Raw genomic sequence first — 23,004 nt, 5'->3', positions numbered from 1 at the left:
GGAACACGAGTGGCAGGAACACGAGTGGCAGGCAGGAACACGAGTGGCAAATACGAACACGAGTGGCAGGTACATACACGAGTGGCAGGCAGGCACACGAATGGCAGGTACACGAGTGGCAGGCAGGAACACGAGTGGCAGGAACACGAGTGGCAGGAACACGAGTGGCAGGCAGGAACACGAGTGGCAGGTAGGAACACGAGTGGCAGGTAGGAACACGAGTGGCAGGAACACGAGTGGCAGGAACACGAGTGGCAGGCTCTGTATTATGGATAGTGGTATATGCAGGATACTTACTTTTACATTTCAGAAATACAAACTGAATTTTAATAAAAGAGGAAGAAAATGAAAAAAAAACAACAATCCTATAACTTAGCAGTACAGTACTAACTTACTTTAGAAGTAAGGATTTTAGAAATGTGTTTACTATTAGATCATTCAGAAGTTGCTCATTGCACACTGTCGTATTTTTGGTTTGTCAGCCCTACATCTATACTTGTATTTAGACAAAGGCCCTCATTCAGAGCCACTCGCTAGCGGCAGTACGCTCGTTCCGAGCGATGTTCGCACATCTACGCATGCGTACGGTTTTTAGTACGCATGCGCGAACCAGTCAGTGCGGCCGAAAATCGTTGGTACGCAATATAGCGAGGGCCTGCTATTTTGAGTGACAGAATGAGGCGTATGTGGGTGGTAACAGGGGAAGGTGCTTGAAAACGGGGAGTGGAGATCAGAACGCAGGCGTGCTTAAAGGTCAAAACGGGCGTTTTAAGGGAGTGCATAATTAATACAGCAGCGTCATTGACCACGTCACTTGGTTTTTTTTAACTCAGAACTGCTCGCAAAATAGCGGTTGAAAACACCAACCACAAGAATAGCGAGCAGTTCATACGCTGTACGATGTACTCGATTAATCTAATAAATAGCGGACATGACGTATGGTGCGTGCGGCCAGGGGGCGTTTTTATCAAATAAACGAGCGTATGTTTTGCTCGCTCGTTCAGACTTAGAGGTGGGAACAGACTGCAATTTGCGAACGGATCATTTGAATAGCCACCCCTTGTTTTTGAACGAACGACCGCAAATAGCGAACGGCTCTGAATCAGGCCCAAAGTTGCTATAATCTGTAGATGCAAAGCCATGCGTTTACCTGTGCAAATAGGTACATTGTATCATGGTACAATGGCATAAGCTGCATTTGTGCTTTGAGACACATAATATCGCATTGGCAGAGTATGGCATGTGTATAAACCCAGGGCGCCTACATGGCAGTGATTGGGACAGTATGGCATGTGTATAAACCCAGGGTGCCTACATGGAAGTGATTGGCACAGTACGGCATGTGTATAAACCCCGGGCACCTACATGGCAGTGATTGGCACAGTATGGCATGTGTATAAACCCAGGGCGCCTACATGGCAGTGATTGGGACAGTACGGCATGTGTATAAACCCCGGGCACCTACATGGCAGTGATTGGCACAGTATGGCATGTGTATAAACCCAGGGCGCCTACATGGCAGTGATTGGCACAGTACGGCATGTGTATAAACCCCGGACGCCTACATGTAAGTGATTGGCACAGTATGGCATGTATATAAACCCCGGGTGCCTACATGGAAGTGACTGGCACAGTATGGCATGTGTATAAACCCCGGGTGTCTACATGGAAGTGACTGGCACAGTATGGCATGTGTATAAACCCCCGGCGCCTACATGGAAGTGATTTGCACAGTATGGCATGTGTATAAACCCCGGATGCCTACATGGAAGTGATTGGCACAGTATGGCATGTGTATAAACCCAGGGCGCCTACATGGAAGTGATTGGCACAGTATGGCATGTATATAAACCCCGGGTGCCTACATGGAAGTGACTGGCACAGTATGGCATGTGTATAAACCCTGGGTGCCTACATGGAAGTGACTGGCACAGTATGGCATGTGTATAAACCCCGGGCGCCTACATGGAAGTGATTTGCACAGTATGGCATGTGTATAAACCCCGGGCGCCTACAAGGAAGTGATTTGCACAGTATGGCATGTGTATAAACCCCGGGTGCCTACATGGCAGTGATTGGCACAGTATGGCATGTGTATAAACCCCGGATGCCTACATGGAAGTGATTGGCACAGTATGGCATGTGTATAAACCCAGGGCGCCTACATGGAAGTGATTGGCACAGTATGGCATGTATATAAACCCCGGGTGCCTACATGGAAGTGACTGGCACAGTATGGCATGTGTATAAACCCTGGGTGCCTACATGGAAGTGACTGGCACAGTATGGCATGTGTATAAACCCCGGGCGCCTACATGGAAGTGATTTGCACAGTATGGCATGTGTATAAACCCCGGGCGCCTACATGGAAGTGATTTGCACAGTATGGCATGTGTATAAACCCCGGGTGCCTACATGGCAGTGATTGGGACAGTATGGCATGTGTATAAACCCAGGGCGCCTACATGGAAGTGATTGGCACAGTATGGCATGTGTATAAACCCAGGGCGCCTACATGGCAGTGATTGGCACAGTACGGCATGTATATATACCCGGGGTGCCTACATGACCGTGATTGGCACAGTATGGCATGTGTATATACCCGGGGTGCCTACATGGCAGTGATTGGCACAGTATGGCATGTGTATATACCCGGGGTGCCTACATGGCAGTGATTGGCACAGTATGGCATGTGTATATACCCGGGGTGCCTACGTGGAAGTGATTGGCACAGTATGGCATGTGTATATACCCGGGGTGCCTACATGGCAGTGATTGGCACAGTATGGCATGTGTATATACCTGGGGTGCCTACATGGAAGTGATTGGCACAGTACGGCATGTGTATAAATAAACCCAGGGCGCCTACATGTCCGTGATTGGCACAGTATGGCATGTGTATAAACCCCGGGTGCCTACATGGAAGTGATTGGCACAGTATGGCATGTATATAAACCCCGGGTGCCTACATGGCAGTGATTGGCACAGTATGGCATGTGTATATACACGGGGTGCCTACATGGCAGTGATTGGTATGTATATAAACCCCGGGTGCCTACATGGCAGTGATTGGCACAGTATGGCATGTATATAAACCCCGGGTGCCTACATAGCAGTGATTGGCACAGTATGGCATGTGTATAAACCCGGGGTGCCTACATGGAAGTGATTGGCACAGTATGGCATGTATATAAACCCCGGGTGCCTACATGGCAGTGATTGGCACAGTATGGCATGTGTATATACCCGGGTTGCCTACATGGCAGTGATTGGCACAGTATGGCATGTGTATAAACTCTGCACTGTATCTTTATTCTCTCATTCTGATAAACCTCCTATTTTATGCCCAGGATGCCTGGAGCGATGAAGAGGGACACCTTCACATGGACCCCCACCAGGACTACCAGCTGCTGTTGGCTCGGAAAGCACCAGAGGGTCTCTACCTGGTCTTCAGAAGGCCCTTTTCTACCTGTGACCCCAGAGATTACCTCATTGAGGTATTACAGGAGACGGAGGCTGAGCGCTGTGTGGCACATTAGTAGCACAGGATGATGCATTGCATGGAGATATTGCAGCGTAGGGCATGGGGTATGCCAACCACAGACATTGCTCAGAGACCAACATATGTCTTGTGCTCAATTCACCTGATATTTAAACTTTAGTTTTACCTTTAGTTGTTCTTTTCCAACTGCCTGCCCCCCCCCCCCCCCACCCCGCAGTAATTATAATGGGGGAGGAAGTGATGTACCGGGGCGTACACACAGGTGAGTGGAGTTGTCCAAGGAGGGCACCAAGTGGGCAGAATCTATATTAAACTATCATCATAGGTCCTGTGGTAGGGCACCTGTGACCTGTGACCCTCCTGCCATTAGGAGACGCCTCACAGGCTCATGTTGGAGTTTTAGAGATTTGAATTTCCCCTGTAAGTGAGATGTTCTCTATCTGCAGGATGGGACCGTGCACATAATCTACGCCCTGCTGGAGGAACCCTTCCAGTCCTTTTCTGCTATCAATATCTCTACCCTCCCCCGGGGGCTACAGCGGGTTCAGCTACTGAAGTCAGAGGTCCACATGCCCCCCCTTCCAAATGATGTCCTAACGATGGATATCCGAGCCCCAAACGTTCTCATCCCGGATAAGGAAACGACTTACTGGTGTTACATCACCGAGCTTCCTCGTCACTTCTCCAAGCATCATATTGTCATGGTAAGAGCAATATATCTACAGCCATAGTGCCTGGTACCTATAGGGTATCACAGGGTAACTGCAGAGACAGCAACAAGGACAGTCTGGGGCTGATTCTAAGATGGGAGTACCTTTGTATCTAGAAGAAACTTTGCTGCAATGTGAGGGGCGGGGGGGGGATACATGTTATGTTGTATTTGCATGCAGTGACACAGGGCTCTATTCATTATGTTAATTATCGGACCCTGACAATAAACATTCCATCTCGACGTGGGTGCTGGAGCAATTCAACATTGCTCCGATGTGGAGACAGCTGATCCAAACATCACCTGTCTCCCTGAACACTTTCACTGCTCCTATCAGAGCAGTGAAACTTGTGTGTCCACGCGACCTACAGGTCACGCATGCGCACAAAAGACCCGTCGTCCGGCGGATGAAGCCGGACAGGGGTGGAGGTATCCAAAAGGATCCCTCTTCGCAACCCGGGACTCCTTCCCATATGGAAGATGGCGAATGTTTCCACAGTCAAGCTCGGAGCTTGGCGAATTTCGGGAAAGGTCAGCAGATCTGTGATACTAGTGTATGGGGACAGCGGCCATTCCGGGAGAGGAAGGTAAGCAGGAGATATCTGTGATACTAGTGTATGGGGACAGCGGCCATTCAGGGAGAGAAAGGTAAGCAGGAGATATCTGTGATACTAGTGTATAGGGACAGCGGCCATTCCGGGAGAGAAAGGTAAGCAGGAGATATCTGTGATACTAGTGTATGGGGACAGCGGCCATTCCGGGAGAGGAAGGTAAGCAGGAGATATCTGTGATACTAGTGTATGGGGAGAGCGGCCATTCCGGGAGAGAAAGGTAAGCAGGAGATATCTGTGATACTAGTGTATGGGGACAGCGGGCCATTCAGGGAGAGAAAGGTAAGCAGGAGATATCTGTGATACTAGTGTATGGGGACAGCGGCCAATCCGGGAGAGGAAGGTAAGCAGGAGATATCTGTGATACTAGTGTATGGGGACAGCGGCCATTCCGGGAGAGGAAGGTAAGCAGGAGATATCTGTGATACTAGTGTATGGGGACAGCGGCCATTCCGGGAGAGGAAGGTAAGCAGGAGATATCTGTGATACTAGTGTATGGGGACAGCAGCCATTCCAGGAGAGAAAGGTAAGCAGGAGATATCTGTGATACTAGTGTATGGGGACAGCGGCCATTCCGGGAGAGGAAGGTAAGCAGGAGATATCTGTGATACTAGTGTATGGGGACAGCAGCCATTCCGGGAGAGGAAGGTAAGTAGGAGATATCTGTGATACTAGTGTATGGGGACAGCGGCCATTCCGGGAGAGGAAGGTAAGCAGGAGATATCCGTGATACTAGTGTATGGGGACAGCAGGACATTCCGGAAGAGGAAGGTAAGCAGGATATATCTGTGATACTAGTGTATGGGGACAGCGGGTCATTCCGGGAGAGGAAGGTAAGCAGGAGATATCTGTGATACTAGTGTATGGGGTATATATCTGTGATACTAGTGTATGGGGACAGCGGCCATTCCGGGAGAGGAAGGTAAGCAGGAGATATCCGTGATACTAGTGTATGGGGACAGCAGGACATTCCGGAAGAGGAAGGTAAGCAGGATATATCTGTGATACTAGTGTATGGGGACAGCGGGTCATTCCGGGAGAGGAAGGTAAGCAGGAGATATCTGTGATACTAGTGTATGGGGACAGCGGCCATTCCGGGAGAGAAAGGTAAGCAGGATATATCTGTGATACTAGTGTATGGGGTATATATCTGTGATACTAGTGTATGGGGACAGCGGCCATTCCGGGAGAGGAAGGTAAGCAGGAGATATCTGTGATACTAGTGTATGGGGACAGCGGCCATTCCGGAAGAGGAAGGTAAGCAGGATATATCTGTGATACTAGTGTATAGTGACAGCGGGTCATTCCGGGAGAGGAAGGTAAGCAGGAGATATCTGTGATACTAGTGTATGGGGACAGCGGGCCATTCCGGGAGAGAAAGGTAAGCAGGATATATCTGTGATACTAGTGTATGGGGACAGCGGCCATTCCGGGAGAGGAAGGTAAGCAGGAGATATCTGTGATACTAGTGTATGGGGTATATATCTGTGATACTAGTGTATGGGGACAGCGGGCCATTCCGGGAGAGGAAGGTAAGCAGGAGAGATCTGTGATACTAGTGTATGGGGACAGTGGGCCACATCGGGAGAGGAAGGTAAGCAGGAGATATCTGTGATACTAGTGTATGGGGATATCTGTGATACTAGTGTATGGGGACAGCGGCCATTCCGGGAGAGGAAGGGAAGCAGGAGATATCTGTATGGGGACAGCGGCCATTCCTGGAGAGGAAGGTACTGTAAGCAGGAGATATCTGTGATGATATGATGAATGGTCTGAAAACATAATTTCTACAAAAGCAAGTGAAAATGTTCATTGAATAGATCCCACAATCATCCAACAAGCTCATCATAAAACTTGTACATGGTATAATAAAATGTTATTGCATATAATAAATAATAACGTTTTCTACTGTTTGATACATTATTATTTATTAATAAGGGGGTACTTTATAGAAATCCTACTCCTATAATTGAGAGGCTATCGCTATAACTCATGATAAAGACACCGAAGGACATTAGGGTTCCAAATTAATGCTCAAAACGAACAAACGTCTAACAAAGGGTGAGTTACAGGTTGAGTCTCCCATATCCAAAATGCTTGGGACCAGGGGTATTTTGGATAACGGAATATTCCGTATTTTGGAATATTTGCATATTATAATGAAATATCTTGGGAATGGGACCCCGATATACACACAGAATGTATTTATGTGTTATATACACCTTATACACACAGCCTACAGGTAATTTTATACAATATTTTCAATAATTTTGTGGCTCAAGCAACGTTTGTGTGCAGAAATTAAATTCATTTGTTTCATATACACCTTATATACAGAGCCTGAAGGTAATTTTATACAATATTTTTAATAATTTGTGCCTTAGACAAAGTTTATGTACATCGAACCATCAAAAATGAAAGGTTTCATTATCTCAGTCATGCCAAAATTATTCCGTATTTCGGAATATTTGGATATGGGAGACTCAACCTGTATAGACCAATAAATCCTTATCTGGTGGGTCCATCTTTTACAGCAGAGAGCACAATGATTTTCTCCCATTGTATTCCATGTACCCAGTGAGGACTACACCAGCTGGAATTCCAGGAGACAACGTTGCAAACTGCCACCACCGGCGGGTATCGGTGCAATATTAACCAAGGAGCAATGCTTTAGCATGTAGCCCATAAATGCAGGACAGATTACTATAGCTTAGATCTGAGCTAGGACACGCCCCTCCCAAATCTACGTCTCTCTGCATTATATCTGTCCCCCCTCTCCTTGCTGCACAGCATGGTTTTACCAAGGTGCAAAGTTACAGGGTTTTCGGTACTTTGTTCCCAGCTCAGGTACAGCCCCCTGTGTCCCTTCTCAGCTCAGATAACGCCCCCTGTGTGCATTCTCGGCTCAGGTACCGCCCCCTGTGTGCATTCTCGGCTCAGGTACCGCCCCCTGTGTGCATTCTCAGCTCAGGTACAGCCCCCTGTGTGCCTTCTCAGCTCAGGTACAGCCCCCTGTGTGCATTCTCAGCTCAGGTACCGCCCCCTGTGTGCATTCTCAGCTCAGGTACCGCCCCCTGTGTGCATTCTCAGCTCAGGTACAGCCCCCTGTGTGCATTCTCAGCTCAGGTACAGCCCCCCGTGTGCATTCTCAGCTCAGGTACAGCCCCCGTGTGCATTCTCAGCTCAGGTACAGCCCCCGTGTGCCTTCTCGGCTCAGGGACAGCCCCCGTGTGCCTTCTCAGCTCAGGTACAGCCCCGTGTGCCTTCTCAGCTCAGGTACAGCCCCCTGTGTGCATTCTCGGCTCAGGTACAGCCCTGTGTGCATTCTCAGCTCAGGTACCGCCCCCTGTGTGCATTCTCAGCTCAGGTACCGCCCCCTGTGTGCATTCTCAGCTCAGGTACAGCCCCCTGTGTGCATTCTCAGCTCAGGTACAGCCCCCTGTGTGCATTCTCAGCTCAGGTACAGCCCCCTGTGTGCATTCTCAGCTCAGGTACAGCCCCCTGTGTGCATTCTCAGCTCAGGTACAGCCCCTCGTGTGCATTCTCAGCTCAGGTACAGCCCCCTGTGTGCATTCTCGGCTCAGGTACAGCCCCCTGTGTGCATTCTCGGCTCAGGTACAGCCCCCCGTATGCATTCTCAGCTCAGGTACAGCCCTGTGTGCATTCTCGGCTCAGGAACAGCCCCCTGTATGCATTCTCAGCTCAGATACAGCCCCAGTGTGCATTCTCGGCTCAGGTACTGCCCCCCGTGTGCATTCTCGGCTCAGGTACAGCCCCCCGTGTGCATTCTCGGCTCAGGTACAGCCCCCCGTGTGCATTCTCGGCTCAGGTACAGCCCCCCGTGTGCATTCTCGGCTCAGGTACAGCCCCCCGTGTGCATTCTCGGCTCAGGTACAGCCCCCGTGTGCATTCTCAGCTCAGGTACAGCCCCCGTGTGCATTCTCAGCTCAGGTACAGCCCCCGTGTGCCTTCTCGGCTCAGGGACAGCCCCCGTGTGCCTTCTCAGCTCAGGTACAGCCCCGTGTGCCTTCTCAGCTCAGGTACAGCCCCCTGTGTGCATTCTCGGCTCAGGTACAGCCCTGTGTGCATTCTCAGCTCAGGTACCGCCCCCTGTGTGCATTCTCAGCTCAGGTACCGCCCCCTGTGTGCATTCTCAGCTCAGGTACAGCCCCCTGTGTGCATTCTCAGCTCAGGTACAGCCCCCTGTGTGCATTCTCAGCTCAGGTACAGCCCCCTGTGTGCATTCTCAGCTCAGGTACAGCCCCCTGTGTGCATTCTCAGCTCAGGTACAGCCCCTCGTGTGCATTCTCAGCTCAGGTACAGCCCCCTGTGTGCATTCTCGGCTCAGGTACAGCCCCCTGTGTGCATTCTCGGCTCAGGTACAGCCCCCCGTATGCATTCTCAGCTCAGGTACAGCCCTGTGTGCATTCTCGGCTCAGGAACAGCCCCCTGTATGCATTCTCAGCTCAGATACAGCCCCAGTGTGCATTCTCGGCTCAGGTACTGCCCCCCGTGTGCATTCTCGGCTCAGGTACAGCCCCCCGTGTGCATTCTCGGCTCAGGTACAGCCCCCCGTGTGCATTCTCGGCTCAGGTACAGCCCCCCGTGTGCATTCTCGGCTCAGGTACAGCCCCCCGTGTGCATTCTCGGCTCAGGTACAGCCCCCTGTGTGCATTCTCAGCTCAGGTACAGCCCCAGTGTGCATTCTCAGCTCAGGTACAGCCCCCCGTGTGCATTCTCAGCTCAGATACAGCCCCAGTGTGCATTCTCGGCTCAGGTACTGCCCCCCGTGTGCATTCTCGGCTCAGGTACAGCCCCCCGTGTGCATTCTCGGCTCAGGTACAGCCCCCCGTGTGCATTCTCGGCTCAGGTACAGCCCCCCGTGTGCATTCTCGGCTCAGGTACAGCCCCCTGTGTGCATTCTCGGCTCAGGTACCGCACCCTGTGTGCATTCTCAGCTCAGATACAGCCCCAGTGTGCATTCTCAGCTCAGGTACAGCCCCCCGTGTGCATTCTCAGCTCAGGTACAGCCCCCCGTGTGCATTCTCAGCTCAGATACAGCCCCAGTGTGCATTCTCGGCTCAGGTACAGCCCCCCGTGTGCATTCTCAGCTCAGGTACAGCCCCCTGTGTGCATTCTCAGCTCAGGTACAGCCCCCTGTGTGCATTCTCAGCTCAGGTACAGCCCCCTGTATGCATTCTCAGCTCAGGTACAGCCCCCTGTGTGCATTCTCAGCTCAGGTACAGCCCCCTGTGTGCATTCTCAGCTCAGGTACAGCCCCCTGTGTGCATTTTCAGCTCAGGTACAGCCCCCTGTGTGCATTCTCAGCTCAGGTACAGCCCCCTTTGTGCATTCTCAGCCAGGTATACAGTATACTGGAGATGTTCTAATAATTACAACTGGTTCAGAATGAAATTTAATTTTGACAATTTCAGGGTCTCAAACTTTTTCTACAAACAGAAGCTCAAAATTGCATTTGTGTTTAGAGATATAATTTCCTCTCTGTAGCTCAGAGCTCACAAATAACATAAGATGTCACCTGTTTAAGCCTATACGGCGACTCTGCATAATGTTTTGTTTTGAAGACGTTGTCCGGAGTTTGCATAAAGACCACTGACAATAACACACAGTTTAACAATTTAAACTTCATCATGGTCAGCGTTTGCTTACATTATATTTTTGGTCTCATCTAAAGTTTGAAATTGTATCATGAATTTTTGGGGCAAAAAAAAGTTTGTGTCGACTTCAGTTGCAGCGCTGCAAGGTTTGTTAGGCTGCGAATTCTGCACCCAATAAAAACGCAGATTAGATGAGCCCCAAAGCATCTTTCCTACAAAACAATCTGAGGGAAGCGCCCTGCCAATGCCCGCCTGTGGCGCATATTATACCATGTATATTTCCTGACCTGAGCTACCTCATGCAACGAGAGAATCTGCGGCACCCAGCTACTCACCTTTATACTGTTTGCAGGTCACTTACATTTGATCAGATATATGAGTGCAATGGGGTCAGTTACGGCGGCATAGAATTGTGGCGCTGGCTGGTGCCGCCTGGTGGCAGTTTGCACTTTCGCCACCTTTGGAAAAGACAAGTCCCTATGTTTTTTCGCTGTGAGTAATCTCGGCTGATCCACAGGGAAACTCTCCCTCCACGTGTTATTTAAGACTCGGCTTTGCCATGGAAAGTAATAAAGTGACAGCTGCTGGGCCAGAGCCAGTTCTCTCCCAGTTTTTACTGAATTCTAATTACGCTGATAATTATACATTGAATGGAAAATGGCAGACGTGGGATCCGTGTCACAGGCGAATGCCGCGCCAACAGAAATGCCTGAAGGAATGCCGAAAATCTCTCGTCTACTGATTAGAACCATCCCTGAGGCGCGAGGTTTTTCCCTGTGTGATGTCAGACAATCGTAATGGAATCCCCCCCTCCCCCTCTGTCCATTTAATCAGATTATTGTAACGCTCACCCAAAGATGGACACTGGCTGCAGAGATATCATGGAAAGTCACATTAGCAGCATATTTGCATTTTAGGACCACTTGTCCATTAATAATTTATGTTTTGAATATCGAGAGAGAGAGACACGTTCCCCTTGTGGTAATAAACCCGGGTATAATCGTTGTAACCTCTTCTTGTCTCTCTGGGCAGTACGAGCCGGTGATCACAAAAGGGCACGAGGCGATAGTTCATCACATTGAGGTCTTCCAGTGCGCCGATGAGTATGACACCGTCCCTCATTACAGCGGCCCCTGCGACTCCAAGATGAAACCGGAAACCATCAACTACTGCAGACACGTCCTAGCTGCCTGGGCTATGGGAGCACAGGTGAGTACAGCAGCGTGTAGGTCACCACGTGCAGTGAGATGTTATGGTGAGGTCAGTACTGTGTAGGTCACCACGTGCAGTAAGATGTTATAGTGAGGTCAGTAGTGTAGGTCACCACGTGCAGTAAGATGTTATAGTGACGTCAGTACTGTGTAGGTCACCACGTGCAGTGAGATGTTATAGTGAGGTCAGTACTGTGTAGGTCACCACGTGCAGTGAGATGTTATAGTGACGTCAGTACTGTGTAGGTCACCACGTGCAGTGAGATGTTATAGTGATGTTAGTACTGTGTAGGTCACCACGTGCAGTGAGATGTTATAGTGATGTCAGTACTGTGTAGGTCACCACGTGCAGTGAGATGTTATAGTGAGGTCAGTACTGTGTAGGTCACCACGTGCAGTGAGATGTTATAGTGACGTCAGTACTGTGTAGGTCACCACGTGCAGTGAGATGTTATAGTGAGGTCAGTACTGTGTAGGTCACCACGTGCAGTGAGATGTTATAGTGAGGTCAGTACTGTGTAGGTCACCACGTGCAGTGAGATGTTATAGTGATGTCAGTACTGTGTAGGTCACCACGTGCAGTGAGATGTTAGTGAGGTCAGTACTGTGTAGGTCACCACGTGCAGTGAGATGTTATAGTGAGGTCAGTACTGTGTAGGTAACCACGTGCAGTGAGATGTTATAGTGACGTCAGTACTGTGTAGGTCACCACGTGCAGTGAGATGTTATAGTGACGTCAGTACTGTGTAGGTCACCACGTGCAGGGAGATATTATAGTGACGTCAGTACTGTGTAGGTCACCACGTGCAGTGAGATGTTATAGTGACGTCAGTACTGTGTAGGTCACCACGTGCAGTGAGATGTTATAGTGACGTCAGTACTGTGTAGGTCACCACGTGCAGGGAGATGTTATAGTGACGTCAGTACTGTGTAGGTCACCACGTGCAGTGAGATGTTATAGTGAGGTCAGTACTGTGTAGGTCACCACGTGCAGTGAGATGTTATAGTGAGGTCAGTACTGTGTAGGTCACCACGTGCAGTGAGATGTTATAGTGAGGTCAGTACTGTGTAGGTCACCACGTGCAGTGAGATGTTATAGTGAGGTCAGTACTGTGTAGGTCACCACGTGCAGTGAGATGTTATAGTGAGGTCAGTACTGTGTAGGTCACCACGTGCAGTGAGATGTTAGTGAGGTCAGTACTGTGTAGGTCACCACGTGCAGTGAGATGTTATAGTGAGGTCAGTACTGTGTAGGTCACCACGTGCAGTGAGATGTTATAGTGACGTCAGTACTGTGTAGGTCACCACGTGCAATGAGATGTTAGTGATGTCAGTACTGTGTAGGTCACCACGTGCAGTGAGATGTTAGTGAGGTCAGTACTGTGTAGGTCACCACGTGCAGTGAGATGTTATAGTGAGGTCAGTACTGTGTAGGTCACCACGTGCAGTGAGATGTTATAGTGAGGTCAGTACTGTGTAGGTCACCACGTGCAGTGAGATGTTATAGTGAGGTCAGTACTGTGTAGGTCACCACGTGCAGTGAGATGTTATAGTGACGTCAGTACTGTGTAGGTCACCACGTGCAATGAGATGTTAGTGATGTCAGTACTGTGTAGGTCACCACGTGCAGTGAGATGTTAGTGAGGTCAGTACTGTGTAGGTCACCACGTGCAGTGAGATGTTATAGTGAGGTCAGTACTGTGTAGGTCACCACGTGCAGTGAGATGTTATAGTGAGGTCAGTACTGTGTAGGTCACCACGTGCAGTGAGATGTTATAGTGAGGTCAGTACTGTGTAGGTCACCACGTGCAGTGATTACTGCAGTCGCCCTTTTTGGCAAACTGGCCACAAGTCCCTGGACAGAAGCAGGCAGTATGTTCTGCCATTATTCCGCCTTACGTACAGTAACCATGTGTGACACTGAGGAAGGAGGAGTCGGCCTAGAACGCACCCGTCTCTCCAATTCATCCCAGAGGTTCTCAGTGGGTATACGATGTGGACTCTGAGCTGGTCAGTCCATCCGGGTTACTGAGTTTTCTGTATACCAGTCCAGCGTCACCCTGGGAACATGACAGATGACATTGTCGTTCTGATAATAACATTCGTTGTTTCTGTAGAACCGCAAGTGCAGGGGCCTCACTACCAAGTGTTATTGTCGAAATGGCTACATTAGTGGCCACTTGGAACTTGTGTGCATGGTCTGCAATTCGCTTGTGCGGGGGGGGGTTTCAATCACGTTTGTCTACATAGTGTGTGTGTGTGTGTGTGTATAATATATATATATATATATATATATATATATATATATATATATATAGATATAAATCCAAAGAGGAGAGGGCACTCACCATTTGCAGAAATAAGACAGCTATTTATTAATCTCACACCACCAGTGTAATAGGCTAAGTCCGATGTTTCGGTCCCCATGTGGGGCCTTTGTCAAGGTAAATGCAATACCACACACTGCTCAAGCCACTTCATTTGATGGCTTGGACCGAAACGTCGGACTTAGCCTATTACACTGGTGGTATGTGATTAATAAATAGCTGTCTTATTTCTGCACATGGTGAGTGCCCTCCCCTCTTTGGATTTTTTATATACACACGGACCTCAAGTTTTTTTGGGTCGCATTGAGGTTGCACCCCAGAAGGATGGAACTGCTGCTGTGAGTGTGGACTTTATTGCAATATATATTATATATATGCGCGCATACACAGCATGGCGAGCTTTAGGGAGGGACAGAGAGCACAATGGCTTCGGGGGCCTTCTTGGATCAAGGGACCCTTGGTGCTGGTAGCGGATCAACACCAGTATATTTCATGCTTAGCCGAAGGGGAATATTATTTCATATGGAATATTTGGGTCCTTTTTGTTTTCTTTCCCAGGTTCGCCAGATAGCATGGGGCAAAGAGCTGGCAAAACAGATTGGGGTGTAGAGGAGGCAGCTACTGTATAAGGCAGTGATTTTCAACCATTGGCCCTCACGGGAATAAAAGGCAATACATTGGCCCTCACGGGAATAAAAGGCAATACACTGGCCCTCACAGGAATAAAAGGCAATACACTGGCCCTCACAGGAATAAAATACACTACATTGGCCCCCACAGGAATAAAAGGCAATACATTGGCCCTCACAGGAATAAAAGGCAATACACTGGCCCTCACAGGAATAAAAGGCAATACACTGGCCCTCACAGGAATAAAAGGCAATACACTGGCCCTCACAGGAATAAAAGGCAATACACTGGCCCTCACAGGAATAAAAGGCAATACACTGGCCCTCACAGGAATAAAAGGCAATACACTGGCCCTCACAGGAATAAAAGGCAATACACTGGCCCTCACAGGAATAAAATACACTACATTGGCCCCCACAGGAATAAAAGGCAATACATTGGCCCCCACAGGAATAAAAGGCAATACATTGGCCCCCACAGGAATAAAAGGCAATACATTGGCCCCCACAGGAATAAAAGGCAATACACTGGCCCCCACAGGAATAAAAGGCAATACACTGGCACCCACAGGAATAAAAGGCAATACACTGGCACCCACAGGAATAAAAGGCAATACACTGGCACCCACAGGAATAAAAGGCAATACACTGGCACCCACAGGAATAAAAGGTAATATATTGGCCCCCACAGTAAAAATTAGCACTGGCTGGCACCCCAGAAACAAAAAAAAAAAAAAAGACATTGTTGGCCCCAAAAGAGAAAAAAAAACCACATTGCTCCCCCCAAAAAAACAAAGTACACTGGCTTCCACATAAAATATTAATGTACATTTTTTTGTCCCTACCTGTTCAGCAGAGTGCAGGTAGAGCTGGTGGCTGTGGGGCTGGCTGGTGAGGCATGCAGGCTGACTGAGGGTGCTGGTGGTCGCAGGGCTGGCTGGATACTGAGGCTGGCTGGCATGTTGGGGGTGCCGGTGGTATTGGGGGTGCTGGTGGTGGCAGGGCTGGCTGGTAGGTTGGGGGTGCCGGTGGTGGCAGGGCTGGCTGGCGTGTTGGGGGTGCTGGTGGTGGCAGGGTTGGCTGGTAGGTTGGGGGTGCTGGTGGTGGCAGGGCTGGCTGGCTGGCGTGTTGGGGGTGCTGGTGGTGGCAGGGCTGGCTGGCGTGTTGGGGGTGCTGGTGGTGGCAGGGCTGGCTGGTAGGTTGGGGGTGCTGGTGGTGGCAGGGCTGGCTGGTAGGTTGGGGGTGCTGGTGGCCGTCATGGAGACCATCTGCAGGGGCCGCGGAGCGGGCGGGCAGTCTGACTGGAGACGTGTCGTACGTGCCCTGTGACGTCACGCCGCCTCGTCTGCGTAGATGATGCCCCGGGCGCGCCAGAGACTCCCAGAAGAGCTCAGCGCTGCCCGGGCCGCAGTACGGCAGCTCTGACCGGGGGCACAGCGGTTCCGGTATACGGAGATGATGGATTGTGGGCAGATCCGGTGAGGGGGACTCTGCCCGCTGATTACAAGAGTCATGCCATGTGTACAGTATGGGGTATGTTACCCCTCTGGTGCTGTGCCCACCTGCCTGCCCCTACCCCACAGTAACTTCCAGTAACACTTCCCAGGCAAACCTGTCCTAGAGCTGAGCTGTAGGCTCCATGGGCCCCCGGGGGTGCAAGTGCAGCATCCCACCTCCCCAAGGGGGGACATGTTTCTAACCTTCAAGAGAGATGAAGTGGGGAAGTTGCCCATAGCAACCAATCAGCTAACAAGAGCGGGACCCCTGCAGTGGCTACCCCAGTGTTCCCAGTATAATGGAGTGGGGCTCATTACCACGGCCCCCTCAGTACAGGGTTGTTGGGAAGGCCAGTCCTGGTCAGACTGCGCCAGGAGGTCCTCACCCTCGTGGTCTCCCTGTTACACCTGCCTAGCGCTTACAGAGGGAATGCGGGGCGAGGGGGGCAATGCCTATGTTCATATTATTTCATTGTTACTTTCAGGGGTACACGGTCTCGCAGTATAGGGTGAGACCCTGTCTCTGGTGCAGAGGGGAGGGGGAGGTGACATGTACAGCTAATTGTGCCCTCTCTACCCCCTTTATCTCATTACAATAATCATCCTTCCCAAAATATAATCTACCGCTCCACAAAACAGGACGCACTGCTGCGCCTCCTACATACTTCACTAGGAGCTCCTCCCCTCTGCTGCGCCTCCTACATACTTCACTAGGAGCTCCTCCCCTCTGCTGCGCCTCCTACATACTTCACTAGGAGCTCCTCCCCTCTGCTGCGCCTCCTACATACTTCACTAGGAGCTCCTCCCCTCTGTTGCGCCTCCTACATACTTCACTAGGAGCTCCTCCCCTCTGCTTCGCCTCCTACATACTTCACTAGGAGCTCCTCCCCTCTGCTGCGCCTCCTAAATAATTCACTAGGAGCTCCTCCCCTCTGCTGCGCCTCCTACATACTTCACTAGGAGCCCCTCCCCTCTGCTGCGCCTCCTACATACTTCACTAGGAGCTCCTCCCCTCTGCTGCGCCTCCTACATACTTCACTAGGAGCTCCTCCCCTCTGCTGCGCCTCCTACATACTTCACTAGGAGCTCCTCCCCTCTGCTGCGCCTCCTACATACTTCACTAGGAGCTCCTCCCCTCTGTTGCGCCTCCTACATACTTCACTAGGAGCTCCTCCCCTCTGCTTCGCCTCCTACATACTTCACTAGGAGCTCCTCCCCTCTGCTGCGCCTCCTACATAATTCACTAGGAGCCCCTCCCCTCTGCTGCGCCTCCTACATACTTCACTAGGAGCCCCTCCCCTCTGCTGCGCCTCCTACATACTTCACTAGGAGCCCCTCCCCTCTGCTGCGCCTCCTACATACTTCACTAGGAGCCCCTCCCCTCTGCTGCGCCTCCTACATACTTCACTAGGAGCTCCTCGCCTCTGCTGCGCCTCCTACATACTTCACTAGGAGCTTCTCCCCTCTGCTGCGCCTCCTACATACTTCACTAGGAGCTCCTCCCCTCTGCTGCGCAGGCTGGTGCCCCTCCCACAATGCCGCCATTCTGAGCTTGAGGCCTATGCACCCAGTTGGGCATAGAGCTGTCTTTGTGCGCCTGTTATGTGCTCTGTAAATTGCTTCCACTGTTTATCTGATCTCTAAAACATCTCCTTCAAAATGAGAATAATTCCGGGTGTTATTTCAGGCATTATACTACCCTAAGGATGTCGGGATGCCGTTCGGGGGTCCCAGATCTTCCAGATTCCTTCGACTTGAGGTTCATTATCACAACCCCCTGGAACTAAAAGGTGAATCTTTCAGGTCTTGTAAGTGTGTGTGTGTCGTCTTATTATACGTGTGTGTGTGTGTGTGTGTTGTGTCTCATTATACGGGTGTGTGTGTTGTGTCTCGTGTGTGTGTTGTCTCATTATGTGTGTGTTGTGTCTCATTGTGTGTGTTGTGTCTAATTATGTGATGAGTCTAGTGTGTGTTGTGTCTCATTGTGTGTGTTGTCTCATTGTGTGATGTTTCATTTTGTGTTGTGTCGTGTGTGTTTGTTGGGTCGCATTGTGTGTGTTGTATCTCAGTGTGTGTTATGTCTTTGTGTAACGTGTCTTATTGTGTGCGTGTTGTGCTCATTGTGTATTCTCATTCTGTAATGTGTCTTATTGTGTGATGTGTCGCATTGTGTGATGTGTCGCATTGTGTGATGTCTCATTGTCTGTGTGTTGTGTCTCATTGTCTGTGATGAGTCTCATTATGTGATTAGTCTCATTATGTGTGTTGTGTCTCAGTGTGTGTTGTGTCTCATTGTGTGTGATGAGTCTCATTATGTGTGTTGGGTCTCATTGTGTGTGTGTGTGTTGTCTAATTGTGTATGTGTGTGTTGTGTCTCATTGTGTGTGTTGTGTTATGTCTTTGTGTAATGTGTCTTATTGTGTGTTTTGTGCTCAGTGTGTGTTGTCTTATTGTGTGTGTTGTGTCTCGTGTGTGTGGGTATCATTGTGTGTGTGTGTTGTCTAATTGTGTATGTGTGTGTTTGTTGTCTCATTGTGTGTGTTGTGTCTCAGTGTGTGTTGTGCTCATTGTGTGTTGTCTCATTGTGTAATGTGTCTTATTGTGTGTTTTGTGCTCAGTGTGTGTTGTCTTATTGTGTGTGTTGTGCTCATTTTGTGTTGTGTCTCAATATGTGTGTGTTGTGTCTCGGTGTGTGGGTATCATTGTGTGTGTGTTGTCTAATTGTGTATGTGTGTGTTGTGTCTCAGTGTGTGTTGTGCTCATTGTGTGTTGTCTCATTGTGTAATGTGTCTTATTGTGTGTTGTTGCATTGTGTGCTTTGTGTTTTAGATGCCTATTTAGCAATTAATTTTTGCAGGATATCCCAGGAAACGTACGTTTTCAGGGGACTGGCATATATTAAGGATCCCCCAAATGTAACATGAAGAGGCCGCAACTGTACATGTACCTAGGAATGCGGTGTATGTACCTAGGAATGCGGTGTATATACCTAGGAATGCGGTGTATATACCTAGCGCTGTATGTACCTAGGAATGCGGTGTATGTACCTAGGAATGCGCTGTATGTACCTAGCGCTGTATGTACCTAGGAATGCGCTGTATATACCTAGCGCTGTATGTACCTAGGAATGCGGTGTATGTACCTAGCGCTGTATGTACCTAGGAATGCGGTGTATATACCTAGCGGTGTATGTACCTAGGAATGCGGTGTATGTACCTAGCGCTGTATGTACCTAGGAATGCGGTGTATATACCTAGCGCTGTATGTACCTAGGAATGCGCTGTATATACCTAGCGCTGTATGTACCTAGGAATGCGGTGTATGTACCTAGCGCTGTATGTACCTAGGAATGCGGTGTATATACCTAGCGGTGTATGTACCTAGGAATGCGCTGTATGTACCTAGGAATGCGGTGTATGTACCTAGCGCTGTATGTACCTAGGAATGCGGTGTATGTACCTAGGAATGCGGTGTATATACCTAGCGCTGTATGTACCTAGGAATGCGGTGTATGTACCTAGTGCTGTATGTACCTAGGAATGCGGTGTATGTACCTAGCGCTGTATGTACCTAGGAATGCGGTGTATGTACCTAGCGCTGTATGTACCTAGGAATGCGGTGTATGTACCTAGCGCTGTATGTACCTAGGAATGCGGTGTATATACCTAGCGCTGTATGTACCTAGGAATGCGCTGTATGTACCTAGGAATGCGGTGTATGTACCTAGCGCTGTATGTACCTAGGAATGCGCTGTATGTACCTAGGCATGCGCTGTATGTACCTAGCGCTGTATGTACCTAGGAATGCGGTGTATGTACCTAGGAATGCGGTGTATATACCTAGCGCTGTATGTACCTAGGAATGCGGTGTATGTACCTAGCGCTGTATGTACCTAGGAATGCGGTGTATGTACCTAGCGCTGTATGTACCTAGGAATGCGGTGTATGTACCTAGGAATGCGGTGTATATACCTAGCGCTGTATGTACCTAGGAATGCGGTGTATATACCTAGCGCTGTATGTACCTAGGAATGCGGTGTATATACCTAGCGCTGTATATACATAGGAATGCGGTGTATGTACCTAGCGCTGTATGTACCTAGGAATGTGCTGTATGTACCTAGGAATGCGGTGTATATACCTAGCGCTGTATGTACCTAGGAATGCGCTGTATTTCTACTTCAGGGTCCATAGGGGGTCCACAGGGTTGACCTTGGGGTATAGGTTGGGAACCAAATCCGGGCACCACGCAGTTAAAGCTTTTAGCTCCCAGGATGCACTTGGGTCCACTCTCCCTATAACCCCACCCCCAAGCCAGAGGCACCTCAGTTTAAGTTGGTGCCCGGCCGGAATCGGGTCACCGTTTAGTGCAGTGGGAGCTGATTAGCAGCCCCTAAGCTTTATTTTTTCTAAAGGACAGAGTTTTTTATTTTTCCTTTGGATTCTTCAGAGCGGCAGCGTCAGACTGTCCATAGGACGTCTAAGCTGCCGCTCCGTCACCCCGCTGGCGCTGAGACGCCAGTACAGATCTGGGGATCTCAGCGGGACCCCAGAGTCTGTACTAGCCGGACTCTGCGGGCGCCCAGGACTGCTGCCGGATCCACGGGGAGCAGGTAAGGCGCGGGTCACCGCTTGCGGTGATCCGCGCATTTGAAATGCAGTCCTGTGCCTCCGGTCTCTGGGGACAGACCGGAGGCGCCGGCAGTGGCGGCGGGCCCCCCATACCCCGTGTGTCCACTAGACCACCAGGGACTTAGTGTTCGGTGCAGGGAGCCGGCGTCCCGGGGGTTAATAGCCGACCAGGGAAGACAGCCTTCCCTGTTACAGCGGCTCCTCCCCTCAGCTCAGCGCGCCTTTCAGTATCTATAGTCTGGCGTCGCTGAGCTGCTTCCTCCGCGGACCACGCTTCTTCTGAGGTCTCCAGCGGCCATTTTATCTCTGTGGTGCAGCAGAAATCTCCGGAGATGGCAGTGAGTCCAGTCCCCCTGCATACCTCACCATCAGGTCAGTGTACACAGCGCTGTAGCCTTCCCAGACACTGAATCTGGGCAGTTGAATGCAGTGTAATAGTGCAGTATATTATATGACATGTTTATGTATATATGTATATATCTGCATGGTATGTGACTTATGCTAGTGCTGACTGTACTTTATTCTCTCACCTGTTAGTGTATATCTATCCCTTTCCTTATCTGCCCTAATACAGCTGTACTTGGGGTTGTTCTGAGACCTCACATTTATATACTTGTTAATATTTGTGAGGTTTGTCACATACTGTTGCGTGCTGCACGTTGCCATATTTTGAGTGGAACTGTGTGTTGCATACGCTGAAAATGGGTCCCTGCAGCTAATTTTTAGTTTCAGTCAGGACCAGTATAGCGCTGCTTGATCACAAGGCTTGGTCAGATATGTCTGACCAGGAGATAGAGCGTTATACTGCACCCATTTTTACTATCCTGCAAGCCATGTGCTGCAGGTGTTAGTGCGGAGGATTTAACTCTTAAAGGGTTCTGTATGTGGCGTCATCGGGTGCCGGCCCCTTTCACGACCCCCTTGGGCGGTTTGTTTTCTCGGGATCCTCTTAATTGCGGATCGCTGGGCGGGCCCCATTGTTGTACCTCACTTGGGGTTACTTCACCATACTGCCCTTTTTCATCTCAGGGTATCTCGCAGTTTCTTGCACTCTTCGCCTGTGACACAGACTACCGCTCCCTACAGGGGTTTTTCGAGTATATGAATTCCCCCTGGTGCCACAATAGTCTGTCATGCCCCTTGCAGGGATTACCACAACAGCCACCCTGGGTGGATGTCGTTTTTCTATGAAACGCTAATTGGCGTGGTTGACGCCCTGTGCTTACTTCCCACTTGGCTCTACCGTGAACTGGATACTGTTTTGGGCTCTTTCCCTCTTACACGGGGGGAAGCCTATCTCAAGTATTATTATCCCTGTTTTAGGGCTGGTAGCAGGTCCATTCTGCACCTGTATCATACACCCTCAGTATTACGTGCCTTTTGGGTCCCTGTTGCTGACTAGCGGGTGGATCGCATGGCGGGACTTTGGCTGTTGCCAGATATGAGGTATTACAACAGTGTTTGGTCTCCTGTCCCAAATTCCCTGAGGGTCATCATGAGCCCCTCCTGGGGTGGATGGGCGTGTTACTCGTCGGATTACAGACGTTACTACGCATCCCATTCCTGCGTGGTCGGATTCTTCTGATCCGTAGGTGGTAACTCTGCCTGAAATCAGTATACTCGCTTTCAGGGGTTGTTACCCATCCTACCATGGCTATAGCATGGTTGGTTAATACTATTGCATACTGAGCTGATGCATTTGTAATGTTTTTTCCCCTCCAACACGTCTGGGGTTCAAATGTATTTGGTTGCTCACGTAATATATGCAGTTGTCATGGGTGGACATGCCTATATTGGATACCAGCTCCTAATTTTCAGAGTTCCGGCTGCGACGGTAACCTCCGTAATACCCTATGGCTGCGCTCTGGGAATGCAGAGGTGCAGATACCATCTATAGGGTATATCTTGTTGGGTCCTGACCTTGACAGTGGCAGTACAAATTTCCCGCCGTCAGCTATGCTCACTACGGGGCCTCAGACTATTAAGTCTTTTTGTCCTCTGGGTCAGCCTAAAGGTCTGTTTCTTCATAGACTGTCGGCCTTTACAAGGGCCGACATATCCAGTTCCGAGCAGACCTGGACTGCCAGCCGATCCTGCTTCTGAACCTACGGATATATCGTCAGCCTGACGAGACAGGCCTACCACTGGGAGATGGCGATTTCTCAGTTTGCCCGGTACTAGTGTCTAGTTGCCGCGGCTACGTGGGTAGGAGGGTACGCACTCTCTTTGCTCAGGCGGCCTATTTCCATGTGATGGTACGCAGGCCCTTA

General features: G+C 49.9%; 1 protein-coding gene across 1 annotated transcript in view; it reads left to right on the top strand.

Moving 5' to 3' along the window:
- The window catches only part of DBH (dopamine beta-hydroxylase), a 130,263-nt gene that overhangs the window by 5,174 nt on the left and 102,085 nt on the right, over positions 1-23,004 (top strand). The window contains exons 2-5 of the mRNA XM_088459726.1: positions 3,351-3,497; positions 3,949-4,206; positions 11,473-11,649; positions 17,791-17,893. Coding sequence (XP_088315852.1) covers positions 3,351-3,497; positions 3,949-4,206; positions 11,473-11,649; positions 17,791-17,893 — 685 coding nt within the window. The remainder of the gene's footprint in view (positions 1-3,350; positions 3,498-3,948; positions 4,207-11,472; positions 11,650-17,790; positions 17,894-23,004) is intronic.

The sequence above is a fragment of the Taudactylus pleione genome, unplaced genomic scaffold (genome assembly GCF_031769625.1).
Source record: "Taudactylus pleione unplaced genomic scaffold, aTauple2 ptg000927l, whole genome shotgun sequence".
NCBI lineage: Eukaryota > Metazoa > Chordata > Amphibia > Anura > Myobatrachidae > Taudactylus > Taudactylus pleione.
This window is presented reverse-complemented; position numbering and strand designations above follow the sequence as displayed.